Genomic DNA, 26,611 nt, shown 5'->3' with positions numbered 1-26,611 from the left:
CCAAAAAGGAAAAAAAAAAAAGGATACTGGAGTTAAAAATTAGAATATATATCTCGATACTTGAGGGTCCCTTCCAAATCAGAATATTCTGTGAAATATCTGTGCAATTTATTCACATAAGTAGGTTTGTGTTCTTAAATGTCAGTGGATGCACTGAGATATAACTGTTGTTTTAGTGTCTCTGAGGACTTAAACATTAGTTCAAGACTTGTATATCAAAAGTTCAGTAGCAGATTCCAGTTTAGCAGCATTTTTGTCCTAAAGCTGATTACACATTCCACTTGAAACATACCTTAGTCCTGAAATTGTCTTTAACACTATTTCTGCACTACTAATTTGTATTTCTTCTCTACTCAGAAATACTTGCAGTCTAAATTGCTTTTTCAACTGTATATGTGTGACCACTAACTTTTTAACTCTTGAAGTAAAGCTAGCAAAGTTTACTCTTAAGTTAGACATCACTCTGAACAATCAGTTTTAAGGGAATAATTTATTTTTCTGTGGATTTTGGTTGTATTTGCTCCTTAAACTAATCTTGATGTTTGGTTTTCTGTTTTTGTCACTCCACCAGAGCGTATACAAATGTGACTTCCTAAATCTTCAAATTCAGCAACCTCTTCAACTGGCACAAGATGCTATAGATGCCTTTCTTAAGCAACTGAAAAATCCCATTGATTCTCTACCTGGAGAGCTGTTCCATGTTGTAGTTTTCTCGCTCCTTCTTTCTTACTTTCCATCTCCCTATCAACGATGGATATGCTGCAAGAAGGCACATGAACTTCTCGTATTAAATGGTTTATTGCTTGTAATAACTCCTGATTCATCTCATCAGAATCGCCGGGCTATGATGATGAAAAGCTGGAAAATTGCCATAGAGTCCTTGGGTTTTAAACGCTTCAAGTATTCCAAGTTTTCTCACATGCACCTGATGGCATTTAGGAAAACTTCCCTGCAAACAACAAGTGACTTAGTTAGCAGGAACTACCCAGGGATGTTGTATATCCCACAGGATTTCAACAGTATAGAGGATGAGGAGTATTCCAACACTGCCTGCTATGTTCGGTCAGACACAGAAGATGAACAGCTAGCTTACGGTTTTATGGAGCTTCCTGATGCTCCCTATGACTCAGACTCTGGAGAAAGCCAGTCTAGTTCTATTCCTTTCTATGAGCTAGAAGATCCTATATTGCTTCTAAGTTAATGTAGTCGTTGAAATGCCCTTTCAGTCAAACCTCTTGCTTAACTAATTTTGCTATACTAACATGGGGTCAACACAGAAAAATGGTTTGCATAAAGAAAATGCAAAGGTTTACAGAGTTTGCTATTTTTTTCTACTTTTGAATTTTAAAATTTATTCTTGTATGAAAGTGAAAAAAATACAAGTTTTATGCAAATGACTCATGTCATAGCATAAATTGCTGTTACTTTCTTTAGATTTGTATCACTATTTTTTTTCCAGAAAGGTACCGTTCTTTTCTTTAGTGCTGTGAAGTGTGAATTCTATTTAATTTGTTAAATGTTGTTTCAGTATTTTAACTCAATGTGGTTGAGCTTAAGGCACTGGAGTTGGTGGGCTTCTGAGAAGTATATGGAGGAAGAAATAATTTGCACTTTAATTAAATGTGCAGATAGGTAAAGACACTTGGTTACAAATGTCCTTTCTTAATTATGGAACAAAACTTCTTTTCTTCCAAAATTTTTTTCACTCTGGTTAAGCCTGGGCTGGAGAAACAATAATGCTTGCACATTTGATTTTATGTTTATTGCAGCCCTCGTGATGTGACATGAAAACACTGGAATATATTCATCCATAGTTCTACATACTGTGTAATTTCATTGCATTAATAGCGATTTCTGAAGATGCATTTCCCCCAGAGGAGTATGGTACGTCTAGACAATTGTGTTTCACTTCAAAGCAGGAATATGTTTTGCAGTTCTATGAGTATACAAGCACTAATGTATATCAGTATTTCCCCAACTATGGTGTTCTGTATTTTTTTTCCAACTGTGTTTTTTGGGGGACAGGGTGGGTTTTTTCATGTTTTAAAGTAAATTATTTATGCATTTTAAAAAGAAACAGCTTTTTCATGAATTGTCCTTATTTGTAGACCTTCTAAGTTAGCCAGTGACTACAAACTGATTTTGTAAGAAGGAACATAACTGTACAAATTTTTCAAGGATACACATATTTGCATAAAGCCACGTAATTCAGACCACACAAATGAAGTTAACACATGCTTTTTGTTTGCTTGTTAGGACCCAACTGACTTCTGTTCAGTTAAATAAAAACTCCATAGCTGACTGAAAACTGGTCTGCACTGTAAAGAGACTAAACATCTATTTTTACATCTATTAAGTTTTTAACTTGTGTAATGAATCTGTGAATTTTTGCAGAAAAAATAAATTCTGTTTGGTGGTTAAAAAACTAGGATTCATTATTAGTTTAGCTTAGATTTTCCTCCATTTAAAAATAATGGCCAGAATTTTCAGATTTGGATATTGGGTTCTTAAATCTATATGTAAGTGCCTAGTAGTAAATTATTAGAACTAGGTGCCAGATCATGAATTTTTTCTGACTTCTGAAAATTGGCAGAAAAATACAAATACAGTTTCACAGGTTATTGTCGTGAAATATCTTACAAGATGAAATATCTTACATTAAACTGCCATGTTGTATTTATAATATGAAAGTTGCTAGATAAATTGAAGTTGTAGTGTGGATTTTACAGTGCTTGCTACAAAAATGAAACTTACTCCTTCCACTGAAATTTTGCACTGAATGTGTCACAGTTTGTCCTACCTGTTCTTCTTTTATAGTATTTCCTACATAGAGTAATCACATTGGTCCAGTTTGCACTCAGATGTGGTCTGGACTGTGGTGCTGTATTCTTTAACATAAGCTTTTTGTGTCTCTTCTTAACTTTAATGCATTCCCAAATACCTAATTCAAATTTGTTATTCGATCTGAATGATAGAGTTATACAAACCAAATAATTATAGTCTGATGTGTAAAAAGAAAAAAAGAACTAAGGTTAGACATACAAGAGTCATGGTTCACTTGCTAATATTTGTTACAGAGCATACTTCTCTAATGAAATACACAATTGCTTAAACATTTGCTTTAAGTCACTATTTTCATTAAAATGTTTGTCATTGAAAGTCTTTCTTCCCAATTAACCACGGATTCCAGCAGTGCTCATGTTAAAATATTGCTGCTGTAAATTCAGCTGTTTATGGGAGGTTAATATGTGCATTCTTCAAAGTATACCTAATATTTTAACTGATACTCAATTTAGAAACTAGTTCACCATCAAACATGTGTTGGCATTGATTACTGTAAATTGGCTTGTGATTCATACACAAGGAAATGCAATTCATATCAAGATTTATCCCCCAAAGTAGCTTAAATACTAAGCTTTAAAGTTTAATCCTTTTTGGGAGGTTGGTGACAACACTGTGGTTTAGGGACCTGAGATTTGTAACAGCTTGGTTTTCTTGCTGAGCATTCTAAATGCCTGAAGTGGGTTTATTGGTTATTTGGATTTGTGGGTGTTTTTTTTTCTCTTTTGGTTTGGTTTGTATTGTTTTTTTTCACAGGGGACAGTAGATTGTGCTGGAGGAGGAAAGTGTGATTTACATAAATACTTACATCTCCCTTAATAATAAAGTGGTGATATCAGGAGTTGTTGTATATTTGGCTTTGGTGCAAGAATATTATTTCTAGGTTATGAAATATTTGAAAATTATGACTGTGCAAGGTACTGGAGAAGAAAAGGAAGAAAACATGTGTTGGCATCTCTGTTGTCTTTTATGTCACTACTTTTGTGAACAAAGCACATTTATTAAAAAAAAATCTGAAAAACTGAAAACATTTTTTTAAATTCTTTGGGATAGAGCTATTGTCTTTTTTTCTTTCTGTGCAATCTGTTTATGCTGAAATCCAGTGAAATCAATGCAAAGCTATTTTCTTTATTTTCAAGGAGCTAGTTGTCTTGTGTTTAATTTATAACCCATAACGATGTTAAATTTGGCACTTCAGTTTCAGCTTCTACAGCTCAGCTGTGGTCTTTGCTTTTCGGAAGGGTTTTTTAAGTTCCTCCAGTTGATTCTGTTACCATGTTGCTTTGCCTGAGCACTTAGATGTGACCACTTCCTAAAGCCCTTCCTCTCATCTATCTCTACATGTTATTAATTTCTTTTCTATCTCACTGAAATACTTTTACATCACCCATTGTATGTTGCCCCTTTGATACCGTTATTGTATATTTCTGTGTTGTGATTCTGAATACTGGAGGTGTTGGGAAAAGGATGGCAGTGGGAAAAGAAATCCAAAGAACTGAAGTTCTGAAGAACTAGCACTGCACAGCCTTCCTGATACATTCTGATCTCTTAAGTGAGAGTAAAGATGACTAAATAGCATTTCATAGCTGTGCTCAGTGTTGCTTCCTGCAGATCCTTTCTGCCTCCTTCTGTTTCAGGAAGACTGCCTGCCTGGCTTTACAAGTGTGATCATTCTAAGGCTTTTTAATCGTACCGCCATGCATCAGCAGCAGGTTTTCTGCTCATTTTTCCTTCTCTGTTTCCCTCAATTGTTTTCAACCTGTAGAAGAGCAAGGTGTCTTTTTAGAAAGGGTTTCACGAACTTGCACAGAAACTTAGGTGGGTTATTTTATCCTCCAAGTAAAACATTCAAGAAGTTTCTGTACTTGCTTGAGGAGTGTAACAAGATCATGGTTGGATCAATACAGTACCAATTAAGGGTTGTCATAATGCTGGTAAAGCATCTGAAGCACATGAGCCTCACTAGGCAATCTGCAATGCTTGTTAAAGGAAAACCTCTTAGCTTGTGGATTCTTTTGTTGGGCTTTTGTTTGTTCCTTTGGAGGGTTCATTGGTTGTTTGTTGTTTTTAACCCGTGTGACTTTTAGGCCTTTGGGCCAGTTTTATATAATATTTGAAGAGGTGTAATAATTTGGGGGATGTCTGAGGTTCTTTTGAATCTGAATAATTGAGTCAGGAACGACAGAGGGGCAAGGTTAGATGTTTAGGCTGCCCTAGTGCTGCTTGGCTAGGGGCAGGAGGTGCTGGTTGTGATGGATTACAGGAGCTAAAGGCTTTGTCTCCGCAGCAGCCCAGCCCACCTGCAGTTCAAAGAGTGCCTGAGCAGCACTGTCATCCAGACTCCTCTTGCTTTGCCTCTCTCGGCCAGGGCGCGGGGTTACCATGATCCAGAACCTTCCAGCTATCTGCTTACCTGCCTGCGAGAGCCAGTTCAAAATGTGCATTTCCAACAACGTGTGCGGAGAAACGCACTCCGAGGCCAAGGAATCGCACGAGTCACGCCGGATCACAGGATGGGGAGGCCTCAGTCTGCCTTGCAGTCCTGATTTAAACACAGTTTTCCGGCCTCCATGCCTAAGCACCAGTGTTTATGGGCTTCGTTGGGTGTCTTACTTGGTTGGGCTTTTTCATAATTCTATCCGGCCGCGCTGTGGCGGCGCGGCGGTGTTTGAGCCTCGGCGCGGCCCGTAGCGGGAAGCGCCGCGCTCGGCCTCGACATGGCGGCGGCCGGCGCGGGGGGCGGGAAGGTTCCGGGCCGCCTGTGGAGGTGAGAGCGGGCGGGCAGGGCGGGGGCGCCGCGGGCTCGTCACCGAGCGCGGCCGGCCGGGGGCCGCCAGCACAGATGGGCGTCGCGGGGAGGCTGCTGAGGGACCCCGCGCCGCCGCGCCCAGTGCCGGCACTGACCTTCCCTGGCCGGGCCGGCCCCGCATCTAGAGCTCCAGCTGGGAACGCGCCCTTCCCCAAAAACCGGCAATCCCCGCTGTGGGTGCCGTGTTAACATCTGGAATGCTGTCCTTCACCGGGGGGCTAAGTCTGATATGTTAATGTGTTAGCTAAAGAAGACTTTTTGTTTAAAAAAAAAAAAAAAAATCTTACAGAATTGCTTTAAAAAGAAAAAAAGTGCTAGCTAAACTGGAAGAATAAAGGTGAAGGAAGGTGGATTCACTTTTAGATAGATCTCACCTGGGCTTAACTACTGAACCAGCTTTGAGGTTTGGTTGTGTGTTCTCAACTTTCTTAGACGAGTTAGGGTTAAAACTAAATTGAGAGCAGTGCTTCTTTACATAGAGGAAAGCTATTAGATAGTTTGGTCCCTAAATGTTAATGAGGCTCCAGGTTTTCCTTGAAATTATATTTGCAAAAGTTGATAAATACTTAAAAGTGGGTGTCCACGTTCTCTTTGGAATCTAAATGTGATTTGCTGAGATCTGTAAGTCGTGTCCCACCTGAAACCTTAAAGCCATTAATTTAAAACAAACACAGGAGCACTGCCCACCCCCGCCCAGGACTTTGAACAGTCCTTGTGTAAACAAAGTATTGACATAAAATACTAGCAAATAGCTGTGTTTTAGAGAACAAATCAGTTATTGATATTTCTCTTTAAAACTGAATTGGTGTTGTCTTTTTATTTGGTAATAGCCGTGTGATGGGATACATTAATCATAAAAATGTACCTTTTCCTTTTCACAAAAAGTTGACCATGTATTTAAAATTTTAATGCATGTTAAAAATTATTAGCATGTTAAAAAATGCTAATATTTAATCGTGTGGTTTAGGAGTACACATTTTTGCTCATTGGTTAGAAGGTGGGGTCAGAAAGAAGAGATTGCATTCACAGACTGAGCTGTCATTTTGCAAATCCTTTTTTACCACTTGTGCCCAAGTAGATTTTGTGTCTTTCAGTAGGAACAGACATGTTGCCCCATTGGTTCCCCCACCCCAGCTTTTCTCTGTCATACCGTCACTCTTCAGAAGTCTCTGTAAGATGGGCAATTAGTTAATTACTTAAAAAATTATAGAGGCGACGTATAGGTCTTTCTATGTGTTGGAAATTCTGCCTATAATGTTACAAAATGTCCCTTAAAAATACTACTGGCTGTTTGTAACTATATTAAAAAGAAAATCACATCAGTTAAATGGATCTGAGTAGGAGGTGCTTGTGTTCTAAACGTAATATTTATCCTGATCAGCTTGTTTGTTTTCTTGTTTCAGGAGGAGAGGGGAAACTGGCTTGAAGGGGTGCTAATGAAGGCTTTAATTTTACATTAGGAGAACTCTGAAAATCATGCCAAATCAGTTGTTATATCTGTATGTCCACTCTCCTTTTGTGAAATGGAGATAATAATATCTTTTTTACTGTGGGTTAAGCTCATTAAGTGAATGGGAAGTTCTTTTTGTAAATCATATACTTATTTAACTGCTAAAATCATGCTGAAAAGATTTAATAGAAAGTGAGGACTTACCAAATGTCATGGTGAAATAAAATAGTGTTTTAAAATAATTATACAATGTTCTAGAAGCAAGTGGCTATCATAGAAGGGGTTTGGATATCCATAGATATCTAATATAGATACCTAATCAATGAGTTTTGTGTAAAACTGCCAAGGCCAGGATTGTTTTCCTCTCATTCAAGTTACAAAATAAGGTTTATGCAGAACCCATTTTGTATTGTTTTCACACTTAATTGGGCTTTTTAATGTGTTTTTTTACTCTAGCTATTAAATTTCTTTGTGAGATGGGATGGGTCATATTTATGTTCTATATGTTTATAAGGAATTATTTGCCACTAAAACTTCTCTTAATTCTCTTCCAGGACTTCAAGGATTCTGGACCAGTGTTACTGAAATGATATTACAGAAGGCAGCAATTGCATTGTGTTCGTTGGATGAAACCTGAATATTTACTGTCAGTCAAGTGGGTGAAGCCCCTAACTGCAGTTTACATGTGTAGGTCACTGCGGTACTGTGTTAGTCACTGTCTCTATGCAGCAATGACAAGGCTAGAAGAAGCAAACAGAGAAGTGAACATGCACTCATCAGTCAGATACCTTGGCTATCTTGCCCGAATCAACCTACTGGTTGCCATTTGCATGGGCCTTTATGTCAGGTGGGAAAAAACTGCAGATGCACTTATTTTGGTAATATTTATTCTGGGGCTCTTTGTTCTTGGAATTGCCAGCATACTGTACTACTATTTTTCAATGGAAACAGCAAGTTTGAGTCTCTCCAATCTTTGGTTTGGTTTTTTGCTTGGCCTTCTCTGTTTTCTCAATAATTCTGCCTTCAAAATGGATGTGAAAGAAGAAGCTACAAAATATTTGCTTCTCTCTGCCATTGTTTTAAGGATATTATGTGCTTTAGTTGAGAGGATTTGTGGTTGTGTCCATCATCGACCAACTCTGCTGACAACAGTTGAGTCTTTGGAGCTAGTTGGATTTGCAATTGCCAGCACAACTATGCTTGTAGAAAAATCTGTGAGTATTATTCTGTTGGTCTTGGCTTTGGCCATGTTGATTATTGACTTACGTATGAAGTCTTTTTTGGCAATTCCAAATTTGGCAATTTTTGGAGCCATTGCATCCCTACTCTTTTTTCCATCACTGCAGATCCCCACAAACCCTTTTGCCTTGGCGTGTTTCTTCAGCTGCCTCATTTCAGATCCCCTTCTCGACGTTTACTTCAGTGGACTTTCGGTTACTGAGCGATGGAAGCCCTACCTGTACCGTGGTAAAATTTGTAGGCGCCTTTCTGTCATATCAGTTGGAGTCATTGAACTAATCTTTTTCATTCTTGCAGCCTTTAAACTACGTGATTTGGACCTCTGGTATTTTGTGATACCTGGTTTTTCTATTTTTGGAATTTTCTGGATGATCTGTCATGTGATTTTTTTTATAACTCTTTGGGGATTTCACACAAAACTAAATGACTGCCACAAAGTGTACTATACTCACCGAGCAGAAAACAACAGCCTGGACAGAGTCATGGCATCTAAAGGAATGCGTCACTTCTGTTTGATCTCAGAACAGCTGGTATTTTTCAGCCTTGTTGCAACTGCTGTTTTGGGAGCAGTCTCTTGGCAGGTAAATAATAATTTCTTTATCTTGATCTCCTCTTGACAATAATCCTGAGAATTGCTGCGTCCATAAAATTCCTAAAATTTCATGGTGTGCTGTGGGTTAGCAATTCAAAGTTGGAATGTGTGGTTTCACTGTCATGGGCTTTGCACTTAATGCTTTGAGCTGCCTGGTCAGTGACCTGTTAAAGCAAGTGCAGCTGACCAGCTTCCTTATGTTGGCAGCATGGGAACAGGTAAGTGCTTCTAGGGCTTACTTACTTCTTAGCAAAGTATTTTACATTTACCTACGTGGGAAATTATTTTGCTTTTGAATTCATTGTGGCATAAAATTTGTTTTCAAAATAAATCACTGTGTTAAACCCTAGTAATGCTCACTAAATCTAAGGCTTTTGTTGTGGACTATTTTAATAAGATTGAAATGTATTAAATAATGTAATTTTCAGTAATTTAGGTTTGCTTTTAATCAATTTACATGGAATCAGAGATCAGCTGATAAACTGATAAATTGTTGCTTTAACATGAGCTCTAAGTGTCTCACTTTCAAATCTGATTATGCACCCCAGGATATGATATCTGGAAGACCAGTCATTAAAATCACACAGTGTCCTTTGACTTTTCATTTATGAGTTAAGGATGTTGTCTTTTCTATAATAGAAAGCATACATTTCTTTCAAAATGTTTGTTCAGTGCCCAAGTTAAGACACATGGTGCATTGTCATAGTTGAAGCAACTCTTTCAAGTTGATATAAACCACAGTAACAATTAATTTTGTGTTCATTCACCTCCTATATAAACAACAAACATACATTAATGTATATAAAATATCCTTTTAGAGTAGATCAGGTTTACAGACACATCTTTGTACTATTTCCAGAACAATTTCCTGCCCACTCCTGTGGAATTTCTAATCCTGCAGATTTTCTCAGATTAAAAAACTTCGTGGGTGAATGGTATTAAAGAAATTAGTGGAAGATTAACAGTTACTTTGTAACTGTTTTGGGTTTGGTTTGGTTTAGTTTGGGGTTTTGTTTTTTGTATGACGAGCATGAGAGGTAAACAGACAAGCCTCCAAGCAACACTGGGTAGTTTTGCTTTTTTTTTTTTGGAAGATTATCAGCACTTGTACCTGTGAAGTTTGGACTTGAAAGAAGGACAGAAGGAAACAGAACCAAAAATGTAGAGACAATAAACAATCCTGATAATAAACAATAAACAATCAGTTCAGTGCAAAATTTGAAGGGAATCAAGTTGGCAAGGAGCAGGTTGGAGCCAGGTAGGTAGGAATAATTCCTCATGTGGTGCTGAGCTTTGGGGCTGTGTATCATGGCATGCCATGTGTGGTGCCCCATGATTGAAGAGGCTCAGAAAGAAGCTGGACAAAATTCACTGGGGTCTGTGTACTATCTAGAAACCCCATGTGGCTCAGGAAGTTCTTGAGCCACTGGTGGTTAGTTTTTTCTGTCCTTACATCTTTCCTAGGCATCTATTTGGCCTCTTTGGAGACCGGACGTTCTTCTGGATGGGCCTTTGGTGCAGATTAATGCAGCCATTCATATATTCTTATATTAAGGATTTTTTTTAACACTTTACATTTACATTTTTAACATATTTAAGTTATAGCCAGAAATGGAGTGGTGGAAAGTGGGGGGTTCCCTTTCATAGAAAATGTTTTGCAGGCACACTTTACAGGCACTCGTAACATTTCTAATAACTGTAATATCTGTGCTTCATATGAATCTCACGTGTATGAAAAGTCAAGACCTAAAGCACCAGTTGTCTGTTAATTCGTGTCTAGAAGTATCCTATTTTATTAAAATTGCCAGAAAAATATCAAATCTCCTTTTATGGAAAGGTTTTTAAAGTGAGGTGAATTAACTTGCTGTAGAAGGGACAGTGGTTTTCTTACTGATGCAGAGATGTTGAGGCTAAAAGTCCTGTCAGTCAAGGACCTTTCTTTAAGGGGAACGTAGCCTTTGTAATAAGACAAGGGTTTAAAGTCTCTGTTCATGGTACTTGGGTATGTGCTTGGGGAGAACTGTAAAAGTAATGTGTTAAAGTTGGGTGCATTAAAAAATGGGGTAAGAGCTCTTCTTTCAGTGGGGCGTGTTTCAGCTGGGACATTGTCTGTTTCTGAGAATAATCCTTGTTATAGCTGCAGAGGAAAGATGTCTTGTTGGTAAAAATTCAGGGATATTTTCTTTGCAGAATCTGCAGGAAATGGTCAGCACCTGCCTTTACATTTGTGTGAGTAATTTCAGTCAGATCAATAGACTCTTTAGCGTCAACTTATTTCAGCAGTTAATCATGTGCCTGGTCGTAATTAGGCCCTTGAATTAGAGAAGATCCAGAAGAAGTCATGCAAATGACTCAGATATTACTTCTTCAAGAATCCAGTAAAATGATGAAGAATTTACAGATTAAAAGCTTGTAATTTTCAGACAAAGATCTTTCTTCAAAAGAAAGATTTGAGGCACTCTTTTTCTCAAAAACTTAAAATCAAATTTTGTTAAGTGCTCTATGCCTAGGTAGCTAAGTAGCTACAGGTTTTCTGAATTACTGGCCAAGGAGAATTATTATCCCTGGAAGGCTTGTATTTAGTATTACCAAGAGAAAAATTAACTGTGTTAGAGCCAGTAAAGTAATGGAATGAAGTACATTATTGAGTACATTATTCAGTACATTAATTCTTGGTTTTAGTGAATTTTATGGGTTAGTAAAATAGTAGTGTTCCTTACATGCTTGAGTACTCATACTTAAATAGACAGTACCATTTAGCTTGAATTACTTATAGGAGACAAAATAAGTTTACTGTATGTATAAGTACTTTCCTGTTTGGGGGAGAGATAATGATTTTGTAGTTTTTATTCTGGTGTGGTTGCCTGTATATATAGCAACATCTGTATTTACTTAGACATACTTATATTAATATCACCTAAATAACTTGAATGCAAATCATATCCAGTCTTTCTCCTTCTCTTTACCCCTACTTTTCTTCCTGGCTTGTATTTTTAATCCAATCCTCCTTCGGCTTTGCTTGTTTGGAACTATTTTTTGTTGTTTCTTTTTTCACCCTCCCAGAGTCCCTGCTGCATCTTCTGGCCTCTTTCCATATTTTCTCAAATATCTATGCCATTCCTGCCTTTTTTCATCTGTCTGTCTGGTCTTGTTTAGTTCCCTCCTTTCTTTTCATCAGTGACAGTGTTTCCTCTTCTTGCTGATTTGCCTTCAATACCTATGCTTTGCTGTTATTATAGTTTTCTGATGAGTTTCTTTTCCAATACCTTTATTCCTTCTTTTCCTACTGTTCCATCATCTCTTAAGCTGCATCCTAAGTCCCCATTGCTCAGCATTTCTTCTCAAACTCACCCTCTATAGTGTGTATTTTGCTGCCTGTCTTCCTCTCTTTGGTGTGTGCTCAGCCCTCCTTGGCTCTCTACCTGTCCAATCCTGTCCCGAGGGCTACCTCAGGTTGCCTGCTGAAATCCACAGTGGCAGCACATCTTGCTGCTGTCACCACCACTTCAAGAGCTCCTCAGTCCTGAAAGTGATCTCTGGTGACAAGAGAAAGTGTTCATTGTTAGTCTAAAGAGTCTATTATGCGTTTAGCTTGCTGTCAAAATTTCATTAGTTTCAGGATTCACATTTTTGCATTTAAAAACATCAGAGTTTTTAGCATGCTTTTAAACTGATAACTGCATGTGGTTTTGCTGGAACAAATGCAGCAGTGTAGATAAAAGCAGAAGCTTTCCCGTGGCTAGAACAGGAGTCAGGGATGGGAAACACAGCACATTAAATCTATCTACCAGTGATTGTGACAACTGTTTTCTGCAAACTCTTTCCTAGATTTTCCTGCTGCTGTTCTAATAGTCAGAAGTAAAGGATTATTTATTGATCTCTATAGACTGTCCATTCAGTAACTTGTTATAAGACTGTTTCCTCTGGTAGTTGATGTAGCTTTGATGTAGCTGATTTGTAGCTTTACAAATTTTGTCTTTAAGCTTTTTTCTACCTGTAATATACCTATCTTGTCCTCATTTGAAATAAGCTATTCATTGAATGTTTGTAGATTAGTTAGCATTTTACCCTTTTTCTCCTGAGCCTTTTCTGTCATAGGGGGTGTTCTTCTATTATACTTCTTTTGTTTGGAGAGTTTTGTGTATCTTTGTATGTCTCTGTATAAAAACAGGTAAATATTCAGCTTGGATAATGGAAAGCAGGACAGCATTTTTGCTTGGAAATGCACAAAGGCATCTTTGTAAGCTTTCTCAGTTACTGATCTGTTAGATATAGTCCCAGGCACCCTGCTGTGTGAGCAGTGGGTTGGACCAGGCAATTTCCTAAGACTCCTTCCAACCCCAACCACTAGGTGATCCTGTGACCATCTTAGTTGACATATGTTTAGTGTTTCATTTCTGTTTTAAACAGACGGGCTCTTCCATAGGTCTTTGTAATTGGCTTCCAATTTAAAATAACATTTTATGCATTTTGGGGTTTTTTCTTCAGTCATACATCCATAATTAAATACAGTTCCAGAGTTTTTCTGCTTCAAACAGTGGTTATTCTTTGGGATGAAAGTTGTCCTATCCATGAATATAAAATGACATCTAGGCTGTAAAATACCTCTAAATTCTTCTGGTGTTCTAACTGTTACACTTAACAAAAAACAGTGCTCAAAAAAAGAGAAAGTGGAAAGATACTACTACTAGTGAAATCTCACCACTCTTTTATTGTCTGTCATTTCAGTCATCAGAGGCAAGAAGTAGATTTTATTTTTCTTTTACCTTTTCTATGTTATTTAAATGAGACTTAATTGTCAATTCTTTTAGAACAAGACAGACAAAGGCAAAAAAAACCCCTGAAGATTTCAATATAATATGATTTCTTATGGTTTTTTTCAGTAGGATTGCCTAGATGGTCCCTATCTTCTGTTTGCTTTTTGAGCAGTCTGTCTGCAGTCAATGGGCACTTGGAGTTCAGGGACGTGCTGCAGGCTCACATTGCTAGCGTGGTCGAAAACAATGAAAATGGGTTGAACACATGCTCTGTTTATGCATCCATGACCATCTGCTCCATTAAGGACCAGTCATCAAATCTTTGGGATTTAATAAAGCACTGACAATTTCCATCTGGAATTTTAGCTGTTTATCTTAAGGGAGGAACCTGTCTTCAGTTTTACTGCAATAACTAAATCAGATATTTTTTGCTATTTGAAGTTCTTATTGTTTAGGTATTTTAAAATGCTACCAGTCATTTTTTTGCAGTGCTGGATTAGGATATTTTATTATCCTACTAAAGATTTGTTCTAATCACCATTAGGCATTTTTACATTTGTGACATATTTCTTCTAAATCAAAACTGTTGAAAAAGTGATGAAAGCATCTTTACATTAGATGGATGTCTACAAATGTAAAATATCCAACATTTTCCTATTCCATAGCATAAGATGACCACTAAAAGACAAAACAGTTGAAACCTTAGATGGAGCTAAGTTGATTCATAACACTATAGAGCATATTTCCCATTCCTGTTGTAATATTTGGTACAAACTCAAAGCAGGATACAGAGCAAGATGGATCACCGAGGTGATCCTTAGCGTTTCTGTGTGAGATCCTTATTTCACAAGTACTTGGGAATTTTCTTTGCCAGTATCTTCAAATTAGTAGGAGTATTTTCAATAATTTAATGTAAATATTTTTTAAAAGTTAAACTCAGAGTGAGTCTTTGTGATAATTTCAATTTGTGTTGTGGCAGAATGCTGTAGGTTTAATTGGTTGCATGTGTTTAGGGGATTGGGGAAGTGCAGGGAGTATTTAGAACAAGATGGCATTGTTGTAATAAGACTACAATAAAATTCATATAAAGTAATATAATAGTTTATTGAATTTTTAATAATTATTATTGAATAATATAGTTGATAATAATATAATAGTTATTGTTTATTAATAGTTTAATAATTATTTAGGATGTTATTATTCCTCTAGTTTTTACAGGCAAATGTATTTTTTGTTTTGTAATATGTTCACTGTGATCAAAACACTAATGCAATATAGGAGTAGTTTGCTCTAGCAAAATCCAAGAAAACATATTTATATGTGGTGTAAAAGCTGAACTTGTCACAAAAATATTTCCCCTTTTTTTTTGTAACTTAAAACACACATTACCCTTCTGGAATCTACAGTTGGAAAATTAAGTCGCTAAGTCTTGAAATTAATTTAGCTAGGAAACTCTGCTCTTTCATCAAAGTCTTATACTTCATAAGGTTTCTACAGAAAAAAATCTAAGTTTTTGTTGCTGCCACTTTGAGTCATATTCAGAGTGCATTGGGGAAACAGAGCAACAAAAAGGAGTGCTTGCTACTAATACATTTGAAACAGAAATCATATTTCCTTAGTTAAAGGATTTCTTTTCTCCATATTAACAACAAAACAAATTGAGGTGGTACCATATTAGTTACAGTGTTTTAAGCTTTCCTGTCTTCTGGTGATTTCAGGTAATTAATATTATCAGTCAATAATGCTGTCAATTAGTTATTATTTAATATCAGATTCAGGTGTTTTTTTTGTGATTAGAAGTATTGCTGTCACGATTTCAAGGACACATAGGTGAGATCCTTCCATCAGAAGTATGATAGGATACTTTTTTAAACCAGGACAGGTAGCAAACTCTTTCTTTCTTAGCACATTAGATGAGTAAAGCTCTCTTTCAGGCTAAGTAATTGTGTTTAAAAACTGAATGTAGTTGAGTTAGTGCCATGTGCCAGCAAGATCTGGGTTGGTTTAGGTGTCATTTTTTTCAGTATAATATACTTTCCAAATTATTAATAGTGTTGGACTTTGTGTTGAGTTGAACTACCACTGCCCATCAAGTCACTGAGTCTTAAACAGTAAGGCAATATCAAGATTAAAAAAAATAAACAACAGTATTGTAGATTTGTACAAAGAGAACAAATAAAACATAGACGGGGTCAAAGACTACAGGAGTCTTCTCAACAAAAATCTCTAGCTATGAATTTACTTCCTTTACTTCCTTTACTTCCTATAGCAATCAATATTTAACAAATGTACCATGTTTAATTGTATATTATAATACTGATTCTATCTTTCCTAAACCATTTAATACCTCATTAAACCCGTTCACATCATGCTTAAATAACTAAAATGAATCTTTATCTGTTCTGCCTCTCAGAGACATCTGGCATTTCAGAAGTCCATTTTTATTTTGCTAGTACTATTGATTGAGATGTAACTGTTGAAACTTCATGTTTGTTTTTTACAGAAATCAGCTATGTATTAGTATGTTGTAGGTTGGGTTGATTTAGTCAGGAGTTTTATTAATGTTAGTTAGGTTTGTTCCTTGTACTTCCGTATTTTCCCCTCACAGTGGTTTGCTCCAAGTTGTTTACCCTGAGAATTCCCGCCACCTGGATCCACAGTTACCTGTCAATCTCCTCACCTCTTCCTGTTTTCTCCTTGTTTGGTTCCGTCAGTCAGGGGTTGTCACTCCCTGTTGAGTGTCAATCTTGTAACCACCCCCAGCTTCTTCATGAAAGTTCTGTATCAATCACCCCACCTTAGCCTTTCTATTTCTCCCAGGATGCTGTACCCACCTCTGTTATGTTACCATTGGTTGTTATAATCCATGTCACTCCTCTATCGTTTGTCCCCATTGGGCGAGCCAGGTTTCCACCCCTGTCCGCCCACCCCCTACTTAATCTGCTGCAACCCTTTGTTCTCTGGCATTTTGCACTGCATCGCTCTGAGAGCATTTTGTTCCAACCATGCATGGGGGAATAAAAGCTCTTAGAGCTTGCAAACAAAGTGTCCTTCTCTCGTCCCTTGGCCTCCTCTCAGTGTGAAGCTACCAAGGCTGCGTTACCCACGCCGCAGCGCTCAGCACTACCAGGCTGGCAGACGCCATTACCCTGGAGTGCCCGCACACACGTGGCTGCCACCCGCCTCACACAGGCAGTGCTAGCCGGCGCTTCTCGACTGCTTGAGGTTGTGGCATGTAGCCACCACATTAGTAAGTGTAATATTTTCCAAAACTGCTTTTTCCCTATGAAGCAGGAAAGCTTAATATAGGGTATTAGCTCTGTGAATGCTATGAAGTCCTATAGAGGATGTTCCTTTACTCATCTGGTATTTGTGTAACTGACAAAGAATTGTCTTTTTAATTGAAATAATGTCCACAAATGATCTCAGAATTCATCTTTTGTGTGATACGTAGTATTCCACAAGTTAAATGTATATTTTTAATGATCACAGAATGGTTAAAGTTGGAAAAGACCTCTACGATCATCACATCCAGCCATTAACCCAGTATTGTCAAGTCCACCACTAAACCACCTCCCAAGGTGTCACATGTACAGGTTTTTAAAATATCTCCAGGGATGGATGCAATACAGTGTGCTGTCATCTGATGCTAGATACTTAATATCTGTGTTGTACCTCACTGATTAAGGCCAACCCTGCAGATGCTTACAGATCTTCTTATATTATGCACACAATTAGTTTTGTGGCATTTGATTTTCTTGCCTCAGTTGGTAAAACTAAGATATGATCACAGTTTTTACAGCTAAGTTCTGTGCTGTCAGTGTTTTCAAATGCATTCCTTTCAGAAGAATGATCCTTGCTTACCAGCCACCTTCTCCCCAAGCTTTTCATTTGTCTTTACATTAATTCACCATGTAATACATGGAAGAATAAATTTACATTACCAGTAATACTTTGCATGTTTCAGGACCCAATTATGTGGGATCAAACAAAGGGATTTTCATACAATGTCTAAGTCTCTTAATTTTCTTTTTAGCCAACCAATGGGATCTTCATGAGTGCATTTCTGATTGTTCTGCCTTTGGAGTCCATGGCTCATGGGCTTTTCCATGAACTGGGAAACTGCTTGGGAGGAACATGTGTCGGGTATGCTGTTGTGATTCCCACCAACTTTTGCAGGTATGGTTGCTGTCCATTTCAGTTTCACAGTGTGTAAATGTATTGTTTGCTCTTGTATTGGAGACAGTGCAATGCTGTTGCTTAGATTTTTCCACAATTAAATACAAATTGAAATAATAGGCAGATTTTCTATTTCTCCTTTTTCTTACCCTGGAATGAGGAACTCCACCTTTCTAGCTAGGTAATTTGCTTTTAGAAAGCTGATGAATACAGACCAGCTGTGCATAGGCAGATTTCACAGCCCTTATCTCACGCAAAGGAGGATTGGGGCATTTGACGAAGACCAGGTATCTTACGTGAGGGGATTTAATAAACCAAACAGATCAGTTCAAAATAATTTTGAATTCAGTTAAATGAGGTAGTGTCTACATTTAAAATTCATTAAAATTAGATTTGCAAATGGACTACATGTCATATATTGGTGTTGACAATTTGAAGCTGGTTTTTGTTCCAGCATAAATGTTACCATATGAGAAATGCATGATTGTAAAGGGACTGTACTATTATTATTTGCCCATTTGTGTGTTTTTCTTAGAAGCTTTAAACTTGCAAATCGTGCTTTTGCCATAAAATTAAAATCAGTGTGTGCACATTTTTTTGTAAATGATAAACGAGAGCTATATAAATAATCTCTTCAAGTCACAAGAGAAATAGAATAGTAAGTTGTAATGAGGTTCTTCAAAATAGAACTGCCCAATTTATGAAAACTTCACAGTTTCAGTGTGTGTAATGGGTTTAGTGGATAAAGAAGAATTTAACATCAAAGAAACCAAAGATAGTATGCTAATCTTAGATAACGGTATCTTAAATATTGTAAAGAACAAATTTTCAGAGCTTCTGATGTAGTCTTTCAGCTGTACACTCTTAAAAAGACACTTTTCAATTTTTGCTACAGATTCGAAAACCAGATTTTCAAAATTTACATTACAATAAAAATAAATTTATTTTGTTTCCATGGTAATAATTTAATTCTTTCATTGTATTATATTATTCTGGCACAGGCAGTTCCCTCTAATTTTGAGCAAATGAGATACTCTTGAGCAACTGTTTAGGACCTGACAGAACTAAACTTCCTTAATAACAAAGCTTGACTGTTGCAGTGATGGACCCAGTCTTCACTTGCTGAGACCAACAGTAATGATTAGCTATTCAATGTAGCTATACCAGTGGAATATTAATCTTCATAAAAGCCCTAGGCAAGTGAGAAGGTGCAAAATTTAGTTATCTAGGCCAATAAGGAGACCAGGTAGCTTTACACACTGACTTGTAAACAAAATACATGAAGAATACACACATATATACATATATAGGGGAAAAAAAAACCCATAATGTCATGTTTTAGTAGAGTATGACTTGTCTCCATATTTTCACTCGCAAAACCTCTCCATGACTGTAACTGAGCATAAATTAGGCCAATTTGGCCCAGCTGTCAGTCATGTTCCTTATCATTACCCTTATTACATCAGCTGAAGAGTGATGAATGCTTTTCTCTTTCTGAAAGTATATTCTGAAGAGCACTCCCCTAACCGGGTGTCTTGCACGACCAAATTTCCTATTATTATGATAAATGAATAGCTGTGTAGACCTAAAATAAAAAGTGTATTTTTATTTGATGTTTTACATACTGTAAATATTTGGGGTTTTTATATATTTATCTATATTTTCTATAAAATGTAGATAACGATACAAATAAAGTTCATTTTGGAACCCAGGGATGCTTTTTTATTTTTCTTATCTATGCATATTCATATCTACGTAGACATAAATACACATACATGGCTTTTTCCAGGTCTAGTTTGTAACTTTCTTAAAACTTTGATTTTCTAAGCTGTGAATACTGTTATCTGAAACACATTTCTTATGCCGAAAGAACAGCATCTGAACAGCACAAACAAGAAAGAATTACTGTATTTGTGTGAGTTCCATATTTCAGAGTATCTTAGCAAAGTGTGTATGTGGACTTCTCTTTCGTCCATTATAGGAAGCTAGGTTTCATTACATTTTGTGCAGATTAGCACTCATATTCTCTGTGCTTCTTTCCAGCTGTTCATGAAAAAGTGCCTGTGTGAAGGCAGTGCTCCTCAGTGGGACTTCATGAAATTGTTATAGCCTCCCTTCTTCCTGTCACAGTTTCCTTCTCTCCCTCTGTCTCTTAGTTGCAGGAATAGCATAGGGCTGAGTAAGGACTATGCTTGATATTGAAGTGTGACAGAAGTGAGATAGTGGTCCCTCACTCAACTACAGTAATTTGAGTTGTTTATAAGCTGTCAATCTTATTTGATTTAAAGTAAATTTGAATTTAGAACAGTGCTACTTCATAGCAGACAAAATATGCACAGGGGGAAAAATCACCAGCTACTAGAAGTCCACTAAGCATGAAATAATTATCAGCCATAATCATTAGCTGTTCTCCTTCTCTTTAGTCCTGATGGCCAACCAACTCTTCTTCCACCTGACCACGTCCAAGAGTTAAATCTGAGGTCTACGGGCATGCTTAATGCCATCCAAAGATTTTTTGCTTATCACATGATTGAGACATATGGTTGTGACTACTCTACAAGTGGGCTGACCTTTGATACCCTTCACTCCAAGATCAAGTCTTTTCTTGAACTTCGGACTGCAGATGGACCCAGACATGATACCTACATTCTGTATTACAGTGGTCACTCACATGGCACTGGTGAATGGGCACTGGCAGGTAAGTAATCTGGGGGTTTTCTTTTGTTAATTGTTTTGGTTATTGATAACCTTTCCAAGTCAATTCATTAATTCTGTAGGAAATCATACTATATTGCAAAACTTTGAAGTTTTGAATGTACTTACTACCAGGTTGTTCAGAATGGCAAAGAACCATCAGTCTTTGGAAAACAGTTTTATACAACTTCCTAGCAGGGAGGGAAGAAAGGAAAAGGTAGTAGTATTGCAGAGCATAACTGTTAAGAGATTCAGAGGCTACAAGAAATTGAGAAAACAAGCCAGGTTGCAGGCTGACTACCTCTGCTAGTGGAGGGAATGGAAAAAGGCAGAAGCCCCTTTGGTATGCAGGTAAGTTATTGTTAAGAGGTAGCTCTTTCCTTCCCTTGCATTGCATGACAGTCAGGTATGTTACTTCATGAACTTTATGTCATTTTAGTATTTACTGACTTTGATAAAAATCGTTTTACAGCCAACTAATCTTCCACTTATTCTCAAAATTGTCTAATATTGTTAACTCCAAATGTATTCTTTCAAGTTTAAACACAGTTTCATATTTCCCTGATTTTCCTCACACATGATTTTTGTATTCAGTAAGTTAACTTTAAAGATTGCTTTTTTCGCTGCATGGAATTAAAAGCAGAAATTACGCAGTCCTGCTCTAAAGACAAATTTTTCCCTGTATTTTGAAGAATATTTGTTCTCATTCCTTGGACATGACAGAGGGAATTACAGTGTTCTGTGACACTGTGTCGGTTAGACTGTCACGAAGACCTGCATTTATGTCTTTAAGATGTGCTTTGCCTTTTTTTTTTTTTTTTTTTTGTAAAAGAATCAGTAAAAGAAACAGGAGGCGGATATACAATTCACACTACAAAAACAGGTCTTCAAACATATAACAAACTTGTATCATAAAAACAGGTATGGTTTGCTTTCATTATGGACTTTGGGAGTGATTGTGGGCATAAGTGTAGCCTCAAGATTGTAAACCTCTATTTAAAGAGCCAGTTTAATGCCTTGTCATATGCATAGACTTGACCATTTCTCCCTTTCTTGGCCCATTTGTTTGGTAAATTTAATGAAGTTGTCAAATCATTGCAAGGTTTAGCCTTGCTCTGCTGCTGTAGGGAACTGAGGTCACTGTGTACAGAATAGGAATCTCCTAGTAAATACATTCAAAATTTGTAACTTTTTTCTTCCTGAGATAGAATTAATTCTCTTGGATAGCACTTTGCCTGTGAGCTCCAGGCTCTTTGTCAGCAGTGTCTCTCCAGGTGCACGTGTCCTTCAGTAGGGCATGCCCTTCAATGTGTGGGTAAGTGTTGAGGCACAGGTCAGTTTCCATCTGGAGGCTCTGTACCTGTTTTGGTGCAGCTCCATCCTTGAACCTTTATACCTGCTGAAGAGCAGTGTGTATTTTCTCTCAAGGGCTTTATCTGTATCAGAGATTTTAAAAAGCCACGGCTTTTACTGTGACCTTAGTGCAAGTGGTGAGCTACAGTGTATGTAGGGTGGCCAAATTACTTCTCTGAGAAGGGGGTGGTTTGTCCATAAGAGCAGCTGCCACCCTGTGCAATTGCTGAGTGTGTCCACACCTTGTGTGGAGCAGACTGTGAGCAAAACTCCACCTCCCACCTGTGCTCCAGCCAGCAGCATAGACAAAGTCAGCTTTCCTGCATATGTAGGGCCAAATGTTGCTGCAAAAATTGGACAGCTTCCTCCCCAGTCCTAGCTTACTACATCTAGCCACCCTGGAGTGTGTCTGGGGAACTCAGGTCTCTCTAGTGTGTAGGTAGCTGTAACCTAAATTAATGTGTAGCTTTTAGGAGACAGGCCAAGGTAACTGTTAAAACTTAGGTGCTAAAAGATAGTGTGTAAATGCGGTGGTATTCAACTTCCTCACAAAGCTCCTTTTCAGTTCTCTGTCCAAACACATCTTCAGCTTCTACATGGATACATGTATAGTTACATAAAGGAGAGCAGGCAGCTGTCATAGGTCTTGCATGCTTTTTTTTTGTGATGAATTTTAGTTAAATGATGGAATGTAACACATGATCCTCCTTCCAGATATCACTGCTCCTGCATGTAACTTGAAAGTATAAACTGACAGTATAAAGGCTGTAATTGTGCCCCTTGTATTGGACACTGGCATTTTGTGACAGATGGAACCTTGGCCATCAGTTCCAGTAATGTGCACTATTCTCTGACGTGTAAAGGGGATGAAAAGAGATGACAACAATGAAAAAAACATTCATCTGATTAAAAAAGTAGTTTCTCACTGCTGGCTTATGCCATGGTACAGCACAGTAGTAGCAGTGTAGTCTTTGCTTTATAATGACATATTCAGTAAAAAGGCTTACTGAATTAATTAATTCAGTAATGATGTTTCTCTGTTGTTGGAAGCTGAGACATAGCACAGTGGTATATAAAAGAAACTGTTAACTAGTCATGCATGAAGTATGAGCAGTTAAATGACCTGGGGGTCCTGTTGTCTGAGTGAAGGCAAAGGTGTGAGCTGGGCTAATAAAGCTTTGTCTCTGTCCCTCAAACTGTTGGTATACCAGTTGTCCTGCTAAACCTGCCAGAGAGCTGGAGGTGGCCAGACACCTGCATTTCTTACACAGCTTGGCGACTAAACCTTGTGCTGGATGATAAGCTCATGTGTTTGAGGTCCATAGGGTTGGAAGCCAAGCATGTGTTTGCTTGTATCTGTGTGAAGGATGAGATGGTTTTCTTTGGGTGATTCCATCCAGTGCTGTTTTGAAATCATCTGCACTCCTACATAGCTACACTTTAATAAAGTTTATTTATAGGCCTTTAAAATGTGAACAAATAAAGAAATTTTTGCAGATAATTCACATGGAAGATGTACCTAGAAAAGGAAAACTACTTCTATGTAAGTCTCTGCTGCAAATAACTACAGCAGTTTGAGGATCATGTACCAAGACAAGTTTGTATCCTAGAGATTTTGTTTGGTACTAAATTTTCCAGGTTTTCATTTTCTAGGAGAAATGTGCAGCTCTGTAATTTTGCTTTAACTACAATAACATGCACAATGCTTTAATTCTGAGATATTAATTCGAAGCACTTTTTTGTCACCCCTTACAGGTAGAACTGTAAGTGCTGAAATATGCAGCTAACAACATTTTAAACACTGCTTAATTATATTGCCTAATGAAAAATCACTCTGGAATTAAAAATCTGTTATTTTAAATACCTTTCTTCTTCATTTTTTTAAGTTGATATTTTGAAACTTGAGTGTTTTTGTTATAAGCCTGTATCATAGCTTCAAGCCAGAGCTGAAGCATACCAGTTCTTTACTTCAGTATCATTGGGAAGACAATGGAGAGTTATTCACTTGTTTGCAAGATGTTGTCATTAGGTACCTGAGTAAGTAGTCTGCCTTTCAAAGCTACATAGATCCTGCAGCATCCAGTACACTTAAGCAGAAGGACTTCCCACTATAGATAACATTTCAGGTTTAATTACAATACCCTCTTTCAGAGTGCTGTTGGAACAGGAGCTGAGGCAGAACATGAGAAGTTGGACACTAGTTGCAAGGGTGTTTTGACCTGACAAGAAAAAAATATTGTGGAAAAATTCCTACGAGATTTTTGTTTCATTGAGTTGTAAATCGGTATCAGTTTTCTTGAAGCTCTGAAAACAGCTGTCTCCATAGAGAGAATCTCTTCATTCCCACAGTTTGAAAATGTATTTTCTTCTAAATTCACCTCTTAGAGGAGCCTTCTTTAATATTCATAAAAACATATTAAAAAAGAGTCCTATTCCTGTTCCTAAAATTATTAAGATTTAATACAAAATAAATTTTATTTCAGATTTTTTCCCTGTTTATCTGTATTTTCCAGATTTCATCAATTGGCTCTAATTTTCACTGTGTAAAGGAATTCTTTTTTATGTTACTGTTGGTAGGTTTTCTTTCTAATCAAGGGTAAGTTAATGGCTTCGTCTGCCACAGCAAGCCTGTTAATGCCTCTGTGGAGATATGCAACATTTCAGACAGAAAGGATGAAATGAAAACATCTGTTATATCTGTCCAAATTTTTAAAGTAAGGGATTCTTAGAACCAGTCAGAACAGTTAAAGTTCTGCAGAAGTTTCTGTTTCTTCATCCTGATATTAAATCTTTTTGTCCTTGTGGCAGGGGGTGATGCTTTACGACTTGACACACTGTTGGAGTGGTGGAGAGAAAAGAACGGCACCTTTTGTTCTCGACTGATCATTGTTTTAGACTGTGAGAACTCTCAGCCTTGGGTTAAAGAAGTAAGAAAAGTAAATGACCAGTATGTTGCTGTGCAAGGAGCAGAAATGGCCAGAGTTGTAGACATCGAGGAAGCAGACCCTCCACAGCTTGGTGACTTCACCAGACAATGGGTTGAGTACAACTGTAACCCTGACAGCAACATCAGCTGGTCTGAAAAGGGCCGCACGGTGAAAGCGGTGTATGGTGTGTCAAAGCACTGGAGTGACTACACTTTGCATTTGCCAACGGGAAGTGATGTTGCCAAACACTGGATGATGTACTTCCCACGCATCACCTATCCATTAGTACATTTGGCAAACTGGTTTTGTGGTCTCAATCTTTTCTGGGTCTGTAAAGCGTGCTTTAGGTGCTTAAAAAGATTGAAAATGAGCTGGTTTCTTCCCACAGTGCTGGATACAGGACAGGGCTTCAAACTTGTCAAATCCTAATCAGCAACCAAAGAGAAAATGAAGTGAGAGCTTTGTGAATTTCCTCACTTACCATACTTAAAACTTCTTCTATGACTATTTTTCTCTGAAAAAGTCTGTTCTACTCACTTTATTCAGCTTTTGGAGCAGCTACAGTATATGCAACAGTTAGAAATTGCAATCTTAAACAGAAGAGGGTAGAACTATGATATTTTGAATTTTGTTACATGTACATACGTAAAAGACTTATTTAATATAACCATGCATTTTGGAGACAGGTCCAATGTTGATATGTCTTACTTAAGGCAGCCTTTGTTTAGAGACACCAGGCTGATGGACAGGAGCTCCTGTGAATGTTACACCATGCTGATCTGTCATTTATGTTCACTATACAGTTAAAATACAGGAAAGGAACCAAGCTAATACTCCAGTCAATTCACATGTGCTTGAAATTTTGTGGTGGGGTCACTGAGCCAAAAAAACCCTGAATATATAGCTACTGTATGTAAGTAGCTGCCAAAAAGCTTTAGTTTTATTTGCTTTTACATCTTGTGCCCTGCCTCAGTTCTCTACTGCCATCAGTAGAAATTTGCCATGGAAAACAAGGAAATCAGACAACCCTCTAATGCTCTGATACTTCTCAGACGGTGTGTTCTGAAGTGAGTTTTAAGAATATTCAGTGTTACTTTCAGCATTAAATATCTTACTGGTGATCTTTGAGCATACATTCCCAGAAGTTAATTTATATATGGAATAAAAACTGCAGTGAGCATTTTTCCCTCACCTGTTAGGTGATTCTGGATTTTCCAGGCTCTTAATAGTTTCTGTTTGAAAAGCTACTCTGAAGAAAACAAAGTAAAACAAAACACAAGGAATTTAACAAAGAAAATATTCCTTAGATAAAAAATGGGAATACAAGTGTTGCCTTGCTTCCATGTTTATCTGAAGTCCTTGGTGTGCCTAAAATCTTGTATCTGTGAAGTTCTGAGTACAGAGTTGGACCAGTGAGTTCATTATCTATTAAAACCACAAGCAAAGTTTGTTTGAATGGATTATTCGCTTAGGAGAAGAGGGAATCCTCAGTATTCCTTAAGTCTTTTCTCCCACCCACAAGGTCCTGATTTTAATCCTTCCAGAGCTCGATGGGACTCTAGAAATCCTTTCCTTCAGTCATAAAAGCTGCATAGCTTTTTTTATGCCATTTTCTCAAGTTCGGAAAATTAGAGGTGAAACAAGTAAGTGGCTAAACCACAGTACCATTTGTGGTGAATTATTTGCATATGTGTGTGTAATTCAGTAGACATACAGTTTACTTTTTTCTGTTTCCATCAGTATTTTAATAAAGTGTTAGAGAGTAGCTGA

General features: G+C 37.5%; 2 protein-coding genes and 1 long non-coding RNA gene across 4 annotated transcripts in view; 2 read left to right on the top strand and 1 right to left on the bottom strand.

Moving 5' to 3' along the window:
* Nucleotides 1-3,863, top strand: part of BMT2 (base methyltransferase of 25S rRNA 2 homolog) — a 31,723-nt gene extending 27,860 nt beyond the window's left edge. The window contains exon 5 of the mRNA XM_053942476.1: nt 572-3,863. Coding sequence (XP_053798451.1) covers nt 572-1,201 — 630 coding nt within the window. The 3' untranslated portion in view covers nt 1,202-3,863. The remainder of the gene's footprint in view (nt 1-571) is intronic.
* On the bottom strand, nt 846-5,561 carry LOC128787902 (uncharacterized). Its single transcript, XR_008430898.1, has 3 exons — nt 5,255-5,561; nt 4,535-4,600; nt 846-949 (listed from the first exon to the last, which is right to left on the bottom strand). It is a non-coding gene; the product is annotated as an uncharacterized LOC128787902 (long non-coding RNA).
* TMEM168 (transmembrane protein 168) lies at nt 5,558-26,611 on the top strand. Of its 2 annotated transcripts, none has more exons than XM_053942473.1 (5): nt 5,558-5,608; nt 7,655-8,920; nt 17,725-17,867; nt 20,291-20,565; nt 24,723-26,611. In XM_053942473.1, exons 2-5 carry the CDS (start codon nt 7,727-7,729, stop codon nt 25,268-25,270), a joined length of 2,160 nt encoding a protein of 719 aa, XP_053798448.1. In that variant the 5' UTR covers nt 5,558-5,608; nt 7,655-7,726; the 3' UTR covers nt 25,271-26,611. The 2 variants fall into 2 exon arrangements, with proteins under 2 accessions (XP_053798448.1, XP_053798449.1); XM_053942474.1 differs by lacking the exon at nt 5,558-5,608 and adding an exon at nt 7,094-7,149.

This window comes from Vidua chalybeata, chromosome 5 (assembly GCF_026979565.1).
Source record: "Vidua chalybeata isolate OUT-0048 chromosome 5, bVidCha1 merged haplotype, whole genome shotgun sequence".
In the NCBI taxonomy this organism is placed as follows: domain Eukaryota; kingdom Metazoa; phylum Chordata; class Aves; order Passeriformes; family Viduidae; genus Vidua; species Vidua chalybeata.
Note: the sequence above shows the minus strand (reverse complement) of the source record. Positions and strands in the feature narration are given on the sequence as shown.